Below are 13,783 nucleotides of genomic sequence, written 5' to 3' on the forward strand. Positions count from 1 at the left end.
GAGGTGATGAGTTACTCCAATAACAGGGCCTAAAATGTCCTTCCTTCCTGAGCCGTGCAAACTGCTGGTGTCCAGCCACAACGTGGCTGCATTTGCGTGGCACATGGGACCCTTCAGGCTGAATGTTTCAGTAGATCTACAACACAAGGACAAATTCTGAGGCTGTGGCTGGTCCTTTGCCGTGAGGCATGTGATGGCTTCTTCCCCACTCTGGCATGATAAATGCAGAAGTGGGGGCCAGCAAGTGTACCCCAAAGTCTTAGTCTCAGGCTTTGATATAGAACTTCCCCCCAAAATCATAAAACCCTAGATTTTGGGGATAACCTTCCACTGCCATCATCCAAATATTAATAAAGAGATCCGGGGAAAGATTATTTTGGAAATTTCACCCCTAAAATTAAAAATCAGGACCCACAATTAACCAGTCCCAGTTTAATAGAAAGAAAAGGGAAGAACTGTTATTGTCACAACAATACTCCAGTTGTGAGCATAATGATTAGATGGAAAGGTAACAGAATGTACTCATGGAGGAATTACACCACGGGCTAGAACTTGTTAAAAAGAAGAGGCAAACATCTTTACTTAGTACACAGATATCAGATCCCATACCCAAACCATAAAACAATAAAACCGGATTTATCTCAACTTTACCCTACTTACAGAAGTGAAAAATTGTTTCTTGGAGAGAGAGAAGCATGGTTGCCTCTCACTAGCTGCAGAGGAACTCAGAGGCTGTGTCCAGACTCAGGGGTTTTTTCGGGAAAAGTAGCCTTTTTCCGAAAAAACTTCACCTGCGTCTAGACTGCAGCCGCGTTCTTTCGAAATTAAATCGAAAGAACGCGGTTTTTCTTTCGACGGCGGTAAACCTCATTTCACGAGGAAGAACGCCTTCTTTCGAAAGTGCTTCTTTTGAAAGAAGGCGTTCTTGAATGTAAATAGGGCTTCTTCGAAAGAGAGCATCCAGACTCACTGGGTGCTTTCTTTCGAAAAAGCGGCTTGCTCTTTCGAAAGTTCCGCCTGCAGTCTAGACGCTCTCTTTCGAAAGAGGCTTGCAGTCTAGACATAGCCAGAGAGACAAAAGAAGAGAAAACCCAAAGTCCTTTGTCCTAGTTTGAAAGTCTTACCTATATTCCTATTGGCCACTTCACCTGCCTAGGTGTAGTTAACCCCTTAGTCCCCAGGCTACTGGCTAACCCTCATAATCATGACAAGGCAAAACTCCCCTTGGAGGAAGAAGTGAGTAAAGACCTCACGGGCCAGCTGTGGGTCAATGCAGAGAGACTGTCCCCCACGCTCCCTTGCATCTCAGGGGCTGGCTGCTAACACGGAGGCTGTTAGCAGCCTTTTATCTGCTGCAGGGCTCGGGCACCTAACATGGAGTCATTGGAAGGATTTTTCAGCAACCTCTCTCCTGGCTTTGTGCTTGAGCTCCACTGCCATGTAGTCTAGACATACCCAGACTGTTTAACATTTGTTCATCAAGACATTGAGGGTAACACTCTTGATGGCTTTCATTCACACATTTAAAAACTACAAACCATTCCACACTCCATATGTCTAATTTCACACACAAGCACGATACATATGCCGAAATAAGATAAACTGAACCCAGCAGATTATGACATGGAGATTGATAGGTTGCATGAAGCAATTTGTCCAAAGCAATTTTGAATTATGTGCATTTGTTTCCCTAAGGCTGTGTCTCCACTACAAAGGAAAGTCAGAAAAAGATATGCAAATTGCCATCCTTTTCTAACTTTTCTTTCAGAAGAGGCTTTTCTGAAATTTGGAGTGTCTACACGGTGCCAAATTTTGGCAAATCCTCCTCTTTCAGCACAGCCCTTCTTCCTTGTACAACGAGGTTTACAGGGACGGTGAAAGTACCCGTCCACCTTTCTGAATTTTTTTTCGGAAAAGTAGATGTGTTCCTTGGACCTGGCATAGCTTTTCCAGAAGCTGCAGTGTAGACGTATCCAAAGTCCATTTCAGAAAGCACGAGGGGAGGGTCCGTCACAGTGTAAACCAGATTTAACTTTGTGAATCTCATTCTTCTAAGCAATTTGCTCCAATAACGACTGTGGCAATGAGTTCCACAGTCCAAATACTGATTATGTTTTGCCTGTTTCATATGCTCAGACTTTCAATAATACGGAGTGTTCCCCTGTTTGTGAGTTGTGTGGGAGAGCAACTATAAACGCCTCATCTATTTTCTGAATCAGTAAATTCATGGGGTTGCAGTTTGGAAAGGCCCATTACATTATCCAACCTGAGTTCCTGTCCTCACTACCCCCCATGCATTATGCAAATTGGCTTATGAATATGACTATGCATAAGTTAAAGATGCTTTCCTCATGGAACATGTCCATTTTAAGGTACTCATCTGGTGAATCTTTATATCCTGTTTTTGTGCAGGTTTCTGTCTTGTATGTGAAATCAGCAATAGGAAGTGTGAGTCTGCTTTTAATTCTAAATATGCTAATGAGGGGCATTAGGGCTATTTTAGCATCTTAATGACTCAAGCAAATGACCCGTGAATGGTTTAATTCTTCCTGAAAGCCCAAGCTGTGGTCGGTCCCAGAAAGACATGAGGCTAGAACCCATTGTGGCTCCCCCATGTTTCCCCTGGAGGTGGGAAAAGTTTGAACTCAACACAAAGGGAAGAGGAATACAAGTGGGGGGAGCCAAACAAAGAGGCAATGGGCAGACACCAGGAGACACCCCTCTTACTAAGACTGAACTGGGGGATGCATCAGGCCCAAGCGAGGAGGCTGCTCCGAAAAAAAAATGGTTAGAACAACTGTTTAGAGTAAGAATTTGCATGTCACAACTTTCTTAGAGAATTACGATTAGCTGGGGGAGACCAGACATTACGTTTTTAAAGGGACAGTGGCGTATTTAAGCCCTCCTGCAGGTGTATGTAATTAAAAAAAAATTCAAATTATCCCATATTTTCTGTCTCTTCCTTCCCTGGTGGGTCCTATTGCTGGCTAGATCCTTGCTTGTCAAACTAGACGGTGACCTAGATGGTACTTGGTCATGGACCGTGAGGGCCGGGGACTGGACTCGATGACCCCTCGAGGGCCGTTCCAGTTCTAGGGTTCTGTGATTCTAACCACCCACCCAGCAGCAGGGAGTGGAGGGTCAAGTGGTGGTTGGTGTGTGTTTGAGTGGGGAGAGGTTTGCAAGGCTGGCAGTTGGGTACCCCTGCTTATCCGGTGGTGTTGACCCTGCTGTGGGCCAACTCTTTTGCAGTACGATCACCCCACTCCTGTTTCATAGAATCCCAGGGCTGGAAGAGACCGCAGGAGCCATCGGGTCCAGCCCCCTACTCAAAGCAGGACCAGCCCCAACTCAGTCAGCCCAGTCATGGCTTGGTCAAGCCGGGACTTAAAAACCTTCAGGACTGCTTGCTGCAGGGGCTGATGGGTGCGGGCCTCTCTCACTGGCCTCCCCCTGCTGTGCCTGGTAACCCCCTTGCTGCCCTGTTGTTCCTCCACACACTCCCCCCCCATGGTGGAGTGCGTCCCACTCCCGGTGCTGTGCAGGGAATCACCCCGTCGGATTGTGGTGTGGAAAGAGCCGATAAAGAAAAGTTATTTATTAGTTCCCTAAATAGAAGAACTAGAGGACTCCAAATGAAATTAATGGGGAGCAGGTTTAAAACTAATAAAAGAAAGTTCTTCTTCACATAGCGTGTAGTCAACCTGTGGAACTCCTTGCCACAGGAGGCTGTGAAGGCTAGGACTATAATAGAGTTTAAAGAGAAGCTAGATAATTTCATGGAGGTTAGGTCCATAAAAGGCTATTAGCCAGGGGATAAAATGGTGTCCTTGGCCTCTGTTTGTCAGAGGCTGGAGAGGGATGGCAGGAGACAAATCGCTTGATCATTGTCTTCGGTCCACCCTCTCTGGGGCACCTGGTGCTGGCCACTGTGTGCAGACAGGATACTGGGCTACATGGATCTTTGGTCTGACCCAGTATGGACGTTCTTATCCTGCAGCTCCCCAACAGCCTGGCTGGCCGGCTCCTTCCTCCCCTGCCACTGGCCGGGGAGAAACTCCGCTAAGCTCTGGAGAGGCGGGAGGAAGCAATTTCCAGCTGGTGGGCTCTATCCCAACCATCCCAGTCCCCAGGCGGGGCCCTTAGCTGTCTCCCCACACACTGCCCCTGCCCTAGGTCCTGCTCCCAGCGCTGCTCCACCCCCTCACACCCTCCCCTGCTGAGCCACCTTCTGGCCACGCTCCCGGAAGCCCCGGCAGCCACGTTCCAGGGCTCTGAAGCACCAGGCATCCTTAGGGCTTAACCCCTTCTTGCCCACGCTGGAGCCAGGGGACTGGAGGTGGCTGGGTTATGTCGGTGGCCAGCAGCAGGCTGGAGGGGGGAGCTGCCTTTCGGCGCTGTGCGGGCAGGAAGGGACACGCTGCTGCCAGCCCAGGTCCTCTCTTCCCCCATCCCACCCATTTTCGGCTGGCAGCATCTTCTGCCCCCTCCCTACCACACAACGCCGACAGGCTCTTGCTTGACACATTCCAGTGTGAAGCCCGACAGAAACCCGGGGAGGGAGCTTGCGACCCTGCATGTCCCTGTGTTGCTTTGTGATGCCAAGGCAGCGCCAGGTACCAGGAGGAGTTGGTGCACCTCCCGGGCCAAGCAGGGTGGAGAACACTGAGCAGAAGGGTTAGGTCAGGTCAGTCAGGGTATATCTGCACCTCGGCGTTATTTTCGAAAGATCCCTTCTCTCTCCTAAAATGAGGTTTACAGGATCTTTCGAAAAAGGCTTTATTTTTCGACAGATCCATGTATCAACTGCTGGGTTTTTTTTGAAAAAGCTCCATTTCGAAAAAAAAGTGGCAGCCATGTTTATGCCAATGAAGCACTGGATATTTAAGCAAAATACAGGACAATGTAGCACTTTAAAGACTAACAAGATGGTTTATTAGATGATGAGCTTTCGTGGGCCAGACCCACTTCCTCAGATCAAATAGTGGAAGAAAGTAGTCACAACCATTTATACCAAAGGATACAATTAAAAAAATGAACACATATGAAAAGGACAAATCACATTGCAGAACAGGAGGGGGATGCAGCGGGGGGGGGAGGAAGGAAGGTAAGTGTCTGTGAATTGATGATATTAGAGGTAGGGAGAGTGGGATGTTTGTGAGTTAATGGTATTAGAGGTGATAATTGGGGAAACTATCTTGGTAATGGGTGAGATAGTTCAAGTGTTTGTTGAGTCCTTTTTGGAAAGTGTCGAATTTTAACATGAATGACAGTTCAGAGGATTCCCTTTCAAGTGCAGATGTAAAAGGTCTTTGTAGCAGAATGCAGGTGGTTAAGTCATTGAGAGAGTGTCCTTTCTGGTTAAAATGGCAAGAAACTGTTTTTTCTTTGTGATCTTGTCTGATATCTGTTTTGTGGGCATTGATCCTTTGGCGAAGTGTCTGAGACGTTTGTCCAATGTACATAGCAGACGGACACTTTCGGCACATGATAGCATAGATTATATTTCTGGATGCGCAGGGATATGTGTTCTTGATCTTATAACTCACTTGGTTAGGTCCAATAATGGTATCAGCAGAGTGAATATGTGGACAAAGCTGGCAACGGGGTTTGTTGCAAGGGGAGGTTCCAGGGTTGGTATTAGTGTGGTATGTCCTGTGGTGGTTGGTAAGAATCATCTTGAGGTTAGGTGGTTGTCTATAGGAGACTATGGGTCTGTCTCCTGTTTCATTAGTAATTTCAACGTGCCTAATGTACATCTCTCTGTTGACAGAGAGGTGTAGTCTAGACACAGCCATATTAACATTGTCTCTCCCTCCAGGTGTTTATACTGAGACCTTCACCCTAGATCCTGGGCACACACAAGAAGTGACGGGAACATTCGGTGCAAGCAGGAGACACCGTTCTGCCTCCAAGTTGGACGCCTTCTCCCTTACTCCATGGCAGATTCCAACACAACTAACTTCACCAACCCCTCCACCTTCATCCTGCTGGGCATCCCTGGCTTGGAGTTGGCCCACGTCTGGATCTCCATCCCCTTCTGCATCATGTACGTCATAGCCCTCTTGGGCAACTTCACCATCCTGTTCATTGTGAAGAAGGAGCCGAGCCTCCATGAGCCCGTGTACTATTTCCTCTGCATGCTGGCGGCAGCTGATCTGGTCCTGTCCTGCTCTATCTTGCCCAAAATGCTGGCAATCTTCTGGTTCAGTTCCAGGGAGATCGATTTCAATGCCTGCCTCACCCAGATGTTCTTCATTCATAGCGTCTCAGCAATGGAGTCTGCGATCTTCGTGGCCATGGCATTTGATCGCTACGTGGCCATCTGCCATCCCTTGAGACATTCCACCATCCTGACAAACTCTGTGGTGGCCAAGATGGGCCTGGCCGTGGCATTACGTGGTGGCATGCTCATACTGCCTTATCCCTTCATGGAAAGGCAGTGGCCATATTGCAGAACCAACATCATCCCCCACTCCTATTGCGAGCACATGGCCGTGGTGAAGCTGGCCTGCGCCGACGTTCGTGTCAGTAGTTACTATGGCCTCTTTGTGGTATTCTTTGTGAGTGGGGTGGATATCTCATGTATCGCCATGTCCTACACACAGATCCTCAGGGCCATCTTTAGACTCCCCACAAAGGATGCCCGGCTCAAAACTTTTGGCACCTGCAGCTCCCACCTCTGCGCCATCTTAGCCTTTTACATTCCTGCTCTCTTCTCCTTCCTCACCCATCGGTTTGGCCAGAATGTGCCTCTGTATTTCCATGTTCTCTTTGCCAATGTCTACATCCTGGTGCCCCCCATGCTGAACCCCATCATCTACGGAGTGAGGACCAGACAGATCCGGGACAGGCTGCTGCAGCTGTTGATTCATAAAGGGAATTAAAAGTTTTCTCCTGGGCCTCTGGCTCTCAGATGGAGAGCTGTGCAGAGCTGGCTGGTGATACGGTGCTGGACCCTCTGCCCAGAAAAGACATGAACCTTTTCCTGGTCTTGGTGTGATGTGTCAGTGAGGGACACATGAGAGTCAGGTCATGCACGTTTCAAAATTCTGGAAACTGGACTCCCTAAACTCTGTCCTTTGCCCACCTCTTCTACCAGGGCTCTGCCCCTCCTCTAATCCTCTCCCTGAGATCTCACCCCATCCTTGCTCCTCTCCTCCCCTTCCCCTGTCACTGTGAGAGATCTTTCCCTGCGCACTCTCCCCTGGCTCTTGTGATGAGCACAGGGAGCAGAAGACAAGGCATCCAGGCAGCTTTCAACTTCCTGAAGGGGGATTCCAAAGAGGCTGGAGAGAGGCTGTTCTCAGTGGTGACAGGTGGCAGGACAAGGAGCAATGGGCTCAAGTTGCAGTGGGGGAGGTCTAGGTTGGATAGTAGGAAAAACTATTCCCCTAGGAGGGTGGGGAAGCACTGGGATGGGTTCCCTAGGGAGGGGGTGAAATCTCCACCCTAGAAGTTTTGAAGCCTGGCTTAGACAAAGCCCTGTCTGGGTTGATTTCGTTGGGATGGGTCCTGCCTAAGGCAGGGGGCTGGACTTGATGACCTCCTGAGGTCTCTTCCCGCTCTATGGTTCTAAGATTCTAAGGTGTAAGCACGTTGATGCGAATGGAGCTGAGCGTCGCAGAAACACACCTGTCACTCCGATCCGCCCTTCTCCTTAGCAAACGTTCTTCCTGAAATGGACATGCTTGCTCCCAGTCCGTACAATTGTTGGTCCTTTCCTCTTTGGGAACAACAGAGTGACACTGTGGGATGGACGAGAACAGGTATGTCTTTGGAATGTCAGTGGATTGCACCTTCCCCTCATTCTCCATTGCCCCTCCCAACTCGGTCCTTGCCCTTGACATGAGATAGGAAGTGAGACAGTCACACAGGGGCTACGTCTAGACTGCAGGCTTCTTTCGAAAGAGGCTCTTTCGAAAACATCTTTCGAAAGAGCCTCTTTCAAAAGATCGCGTCTAGACTGCAGGCGGATCTTTCGAAAGAGAAATCCGCTTTTTCGAAAGAGAACACCCAGCGAGTCTGGATGCTCTCTTTCGAAGACGGCCTCTTTACATTGAAGAACGCCTTCTTTCGAAAGAGGAACTTTCGAAAGAAGGCGTTCTTCCTTGTAAATTGAGGTTTACCGCCATCGAAAGAAAAGCCGCGTTCTTTCGAAATAATTTCGAAAGAACGCGGCTTGAGTCTGGACGCAGGGGAAGTTTTTTCGGGAAAAGGCTACTTTTCCCGAAAAAAACCCTGAGTCTGGACACGGCCAGGGTGCGCTCGTATATTATACTCCCCCCATGCCTGGTAGCATGTTAACTATTCTGTTCTATTCCCGTTATATTAACAACCCATGTGCTCCAGGAGGAAAACACACCCAGTGCCATTTTATTAGCCACGAGTGGTCAGGGGATTCAACCAGTACCAGGCCCAGGCCTCTGTGTGATTACATATATCCTGTCCCATATCCCCAGGGAGTCTCTGCATCTTACTTCTACTCAAATATAGGGGTACAACCCAGCCATTTTTCTTGGCCACCTGCCCTGGAATTAGAAATGGTTTTCCCAACCCTACCACCTCAATGTGTGATGTGGCCCAGCCCAACAGACTCTGCCCATGTGGCTATCTGGTCCTCAGGAGTTAGATCTTCCACCTCTCTTCCTACCTCCACAAGCCACAGCCCAATCAGATCCTAAAGAGCCCACAGAGCCTTGCCCTGCAGACTCAGTTCATCCTCTAGATCTGTGAACCTCCCCACCTATTCATCCCACCTCAACTGTCTCGCACGGCCCCTTTTTCCTTGCTGTGCCTCGTGTCTTCACATCCATTGCCTCCATGTTTAGTAAAAAAAAAACAGCAAGCAAATGGTCTGGTAGCACTTTATAGACTAACAAAACATGTAGATGGGGTCATGAGCTTCCGTAGGCACGGCCCACTTCTTCAGATGACCTGAAAGCTCATGATACCATGAAGGCTCATGATACCATCTACATGTTTTGTTAGTCTGTAAAGTGCTACCAGACCATTTGCTTGCTGTTTTTTTCTGTAACAGACGAACTCAGCTACCCTCTGAAGTTCCACCTTTAGGGTGGATTGTTCCATAAAGGTCCGTCATTATTCCTCTATCTCCTCCGAAGCCTTACTACACTGGAGATCAGTTTCCCATTTTACCCCGTACGCCACTCCGCGGCACAGACCTTCAAACACCCTCTCCTTTTCCTGATAGTCCTACATTGTCAACAGTCCGAATAAACAGGCTCAAATAGGGTTGGCAACAGACCAGGGAACAGCTGTAGCACAACTGGTAGAAAAACAAAAGATGAACCAAGCATTTGATGAGTGGGGTGATAGTAGGGAATGGCAAGTAGGACACCAAGTAATGATTAAGCATGACACTGAAGCGAGGGAGAGCTCAGTAGTTTGAGCAGTAACCTGTTAAACTCTGAGTTGTGAGTTCAATCCTTGAAGGGGGGCCATTTAGGCATCTGGGGCAAATCTGTCAGGGTTGGAGCTTGGTCCTGTTATGAGAGCAGGGGAGTGGATTCAATGACCTTTCAAGGTCCCTTCCAGCTCTGTGAGATGATATATCTCCATGTGTTTGTTATGTTTTTAATTCCAGAAGGGGAATGGCATGGACTATGGTGAATCAGAGAATTTGAGACCTCATTTCATCTGGAGCATCAGCCTCAGTGGAGACATGCCACACAGTTGAAGGAATACAAGTTTAAGCTGCATTTTGCATGTCCTGGTATTTTTAAAAAACAAATTAAGCAAGATAAGCTCCTTTAAATACCAAGAAATGCTTGTTGTTTATATTTCCACAGGTTATCCTCCCCAGTTGCATATGGGGCCTGTCAGGGGTGATAATCCAAGAGGCAAAGGGATTATTGGATACCAAGAAGATAAATCAGACACCTTTTGGGACCTGAAACTCATGGCCAAAAACTTCAAGCAATTCCACTCCACTGGGCGTGGTGAGACAAACCCACCCTGCTGGAGCTGCTGTAGAATTGGTGCAGAAAGCAAAGGAAACCAAGTGGAACACATCTTTTAGTACTGCCTGGCCATGAGGTATCGGAGACCGAGTATTCCCGTCAGTATTTTCCTCTCAGAACCCTGGCGCATCGGAGCCTAAGGTGCCGTCAGTGTCCTGCAGAAAGCAGGCTGAGCGCTCGGAATCTGTGCTCAGGTCTCAATTCTGACGGGATTCTCCAACCACATGTTCCTCGGCCCCCCTCCCAAGCAAGCAAGGTTTGCGAGGGGTTCGCAGACCGTGCCTTCTGGATGGGGCCTTTCAGTTTGGGAATGAATGTTTATGCATCTGTGTGTGGTGGGTGGGCGTGCGCCTCTGTGTGTGTGCGCACGCGCATGTGGGTCTCCATGTGTGTTTACATGTGTGTGCCGGTGTCTTTGCACACACAAGTCATGGCTGCCCTGCAGGTTCATTTTTACCAAGTGGAACAACTCCCTACAGACCGACTGACAGCCCCACGTGAAAAACTCATCCGCCTGGAGTTCACAGCACGCAAGTGGCACAGAGACATCTGTGCTTCACTCCCTGCTCCGAATCAGAAAGAACAGAGTTTGGTTTTCACAGCTCTCACGGGTCTCTCACAAAACAGGACTGACCTGTCGTAGGTGCTTCTCTCCAGAAGGGTATGTCTACACTATAGATTTTTGTCGGAAAAATGGCCAGACTCACAGACATTGGGCTATTATATACAGTAGACTTCTGATAATCTGGAACCTATGGGACCTAGGTGGTGCCGGATTATCAGATATGCCGGTCTATCAGGAGGTACTGTAAGATGGTTATATATATACTGTATACATTATATACTGTATATAAAGTGTTCTAAAGCCTTTTTATTGTGCATACTGTATACAGTATACTGTAATGTTTTCATTTTTTTAAGCCTTTTTTACCCTTTTTGCTCAGTTCAGCTGCTGCCGCTGTTATCTTGTGACTCATTTTTTGCCAAAGCTCACTCACTAGGCTCTTGCCATTTTAATGCCGGACTATCAGGAGTGCCAGACTATTGGATGCCGGACTATTGGGCTACGTCAACACTGGCATGATTTTCCGAAAAATGCTTTTAACGGAAAAGCTTGCCCGGGACCGCAAGAGGCGGGCACCCGCCTGGGCTAGTGCGGACATCGTGGACCTCATCCACGACCTCCGCACTAGGCACAGGAAAGTGGCCATCTAGGGCATGAGAGCTGCCAGCCTGGCCACCCAAGAACAGGTGTGCATGAAAATCAAGGTGGTCCACTGAGACCCCCGACCCTGAGCTTACAATGGCCGTACTGGGTCAGACCAAAGGTCCATCTAGCCCAGTAGCCTGTCTGCTGACAGCGGCCAACCCTAGGGACCCTGGAGGGGATGGACCAAAGACAGTGACCAAGCCATTTGTCTCGTGCCATCCCTCTCCAGCCTTCCACAAACTTTGGGCAGGGACACCACTCCTACCCCCTGGCTAATACCACTCCATGGACCCAACCTCCATCACTTTATCTCACTTCTCTTTAAACTCTGTTCTAGTTCTAGCCTTCATAGCCTCCTGCAGCAAGGAGTTCCACAGGTTGACTCTTTGCTTTGTGAAGAAGAACTTTCTGTTACTAGTTTGAAGCCTGCTACCCATTCCTTTCCTTTGGTGTCCTCTAGTCCTTCTATTATGGGAACTAATGAAGAACTTTTCTTGATGCACCCCACTCATGCTTTTATAGACCTCTATCCTATCCCCCCTCAGTCTCCTCTTTTCTAAACTGAAAAGTCCCAGTCTCTTTAGCCTCTCTTCATATCGGACCTCTTCCAAACCTCTGATCATTTTAGTTGCCCTCCCCTCTCCCACCCTCTCTCTTCCCCTCTCCCACCTCCTTTTCCCAGTCTCTCCAAGTTTTGTTCAATAAAGAGAGATTCTATTTTTGACCACACGTTTTCTTTATTTTGTACATCAGGAAGGGGGGCTAGGGAAGGGTAAGTGGAAGGAGGTGAGGGAGGAATGGGGTATGAGCTCCCGATGGGGAGGACTGGGCTGGCTCTGCGGGCTTCTGGGTGTGGAAGCTCTCCTGCAGCCCCCCAATTGCCCCCTCTCCCCAGATGGCACCCTGCGGCAAGTGCAGCCGGTCTGATGGCCGAGTGCTGTGATGTGCCCAGTGTGGGTACTCCGGGCAATCCAAGCCAGGACTGCTTTGCAAGCGGGGCACCCCTGAGAACCGTCTGTCCGGGGTGGGGGGTCAGGTCCCTTTAAGCACAGCCCTCGGCTAGCCTGAGGCAGCATCTCCACGCTCTAAGTCCTCATCTGATGCCCTGCCGGCACTGCTTCCGGCTATCCTTAACCCCGGTTCAGGGTCCACTCAATGTGGACATGCTAGTTAGAATTAGCAAAATGCTAATTCGAACTAGTTTTTTAGTCTGGATCCGTTAGTTTGAATTAGCTTAGTTCGAATTAACTAATTCGAACTAAGTTAGTTTGAATTAGTGCTGTAGTGTAGACAGACCCTAACAGGGTTTCTTCTCTTTTGGGCTGCCTTTCCCCCTCTCTGCAGCAGCCAGGTCCCTGGCCTGACCCTGTCACAATGCATGGAGGTTAGGTCTATCAATGCCTATTAGTGGGGACAGGTAGGAATGGTGTCCTTACCCTCTGTCAGAAGCTGGGGATGGATCTCTGTGGTGAGTCCCTCTTCTGTTCATTTCCTCTGGGGCACCTGCCATTGGCCACCTTTGGAAGACAGGATACTAGGCTCGATAGACCTTTGGTCGTACCCAATATGGCCAGTCTGATGTTCCTAAGAGCAGCCAGTCCAGGCCGGGTTGGATAAGAAGGTCTGCAGAGCGGAGAAGCTTCAGTTACTCTCTGGAGCTCCGGGAGAGGGAACTGGCTGCCTTGCCCTCAATATGAGTTTAGCATTGTGGGCAGAGCAGTGCTAGGCAGGAACAGAGGCAGCTGCTAAGGCCTCTAGGGCCAGTGTGCTGAGGCCTCGTGATAAGGGCGAGGAAGGTGCTTTACCCACATGCGACGCAATCCCAGGATACTGAGGGAGTGGCTGGACAGGAATTTCTGTTCTTCCTGAAAGGGGCGAACACAGGACCTGGGACAGCCATAGAGCAAGATGATGCAAGCCTGGAAGTGACGCAGGTCCCGGACCTGAGGCGACAGCAGGAGACGACCCACCAGAAAAGGAGGCAGAGCTAATCCCTAGCACATCCAACAGGATATTCCGCAAGGATGACTCAAACTCTCGCACGCGGCTGGAAAAGGCATGGAGTGTAGCCCTGCTCTTTAGTTCTGTATTTACTCCATCCCATAGCAGGCGACTCAGCATTTCATGCCTATGCCACACCTCTTGGAATACTGCCGTGGCATTCGCTCAGAACTGGTCTTCGGAGATAGTCCAGGGGTTCAAATATGCACTACAATTAACATCTGCAGGGCAGCGATCTCCAGAGACAACTCTTTCGGAACTCTTTTTTTGTGTCGGATAGCTGGGGTTGCCCCCTGTTGGGCTGGGCCAGGAAGATTTGTCACCCTCGTTCCAATTCTCAAACACGCCGGTGTTTCCCTCCAGAGAAATACCCCTAACTGGGAGAGGGGCAGGCCGAGAGCCCAGCTCTGGGGATCCGAGCGCCCTCTAGCCGGGGCGGGGTTGGAAAGTCTGACTCAGCCTGGCACCTCCCATTCCAGTTCCTTCTGGGACCCACTGGGAGCGAATGGACCGAGAGGGAAAGAATGAATCCAATGCAAACGCTCATCTAGCCCTCCCCGACGTGTTCCAGGATAACTATGGGGGGGGG

At 49.3% G+C, this 13,783-nt stretch overlaps 1 protein-coding gene across 1 annotated transcript; it reads left to right on the forward strand.

The window, feature by feature from the left end:
* Window positions 1–5,939: 5,939 nt before the first annotated feature.
* LOC102445689 (olfactory receptor 52R1-like) lies at window positions 5,940–6,887 on the forward strand. The gene has a single exon (XM_006110804.2). The coding sequence runs from the start codon at window positions 5,940–5,942 to the stop codon at window positions 6,885–6,887; it is 948 nt and encodes a 315-aa protein (XP_006110866.2).
* The last annotated feature ends 6,896 nt before the right edge of the window (window positions 6,888–13,783 follow it).

Source organism: Pelodiscus sinensis, chromosome 1 (assembly GCF_049634645.1).
Source record: "Pelodiscus sinensis isolate JC-2024 chromosome 1, ASM4963464v1, whole genome shotgun sequence".
In the NCBI taxonomy this organism is placed as follows: Eukaryota; Metazoa; Chordata; order Testudines; family Trionychidae; genus Pelodiscus; species Pelodiscus sinensis.

Coding starts and splice junctions, on each gene's coding strand:
- LOC102445689 (XM_006110804.2), top strand. CDS start 5,940: ATGGCAGATTCCAACACAACTAACTTCACCAACCCCTCCACCTTCATC.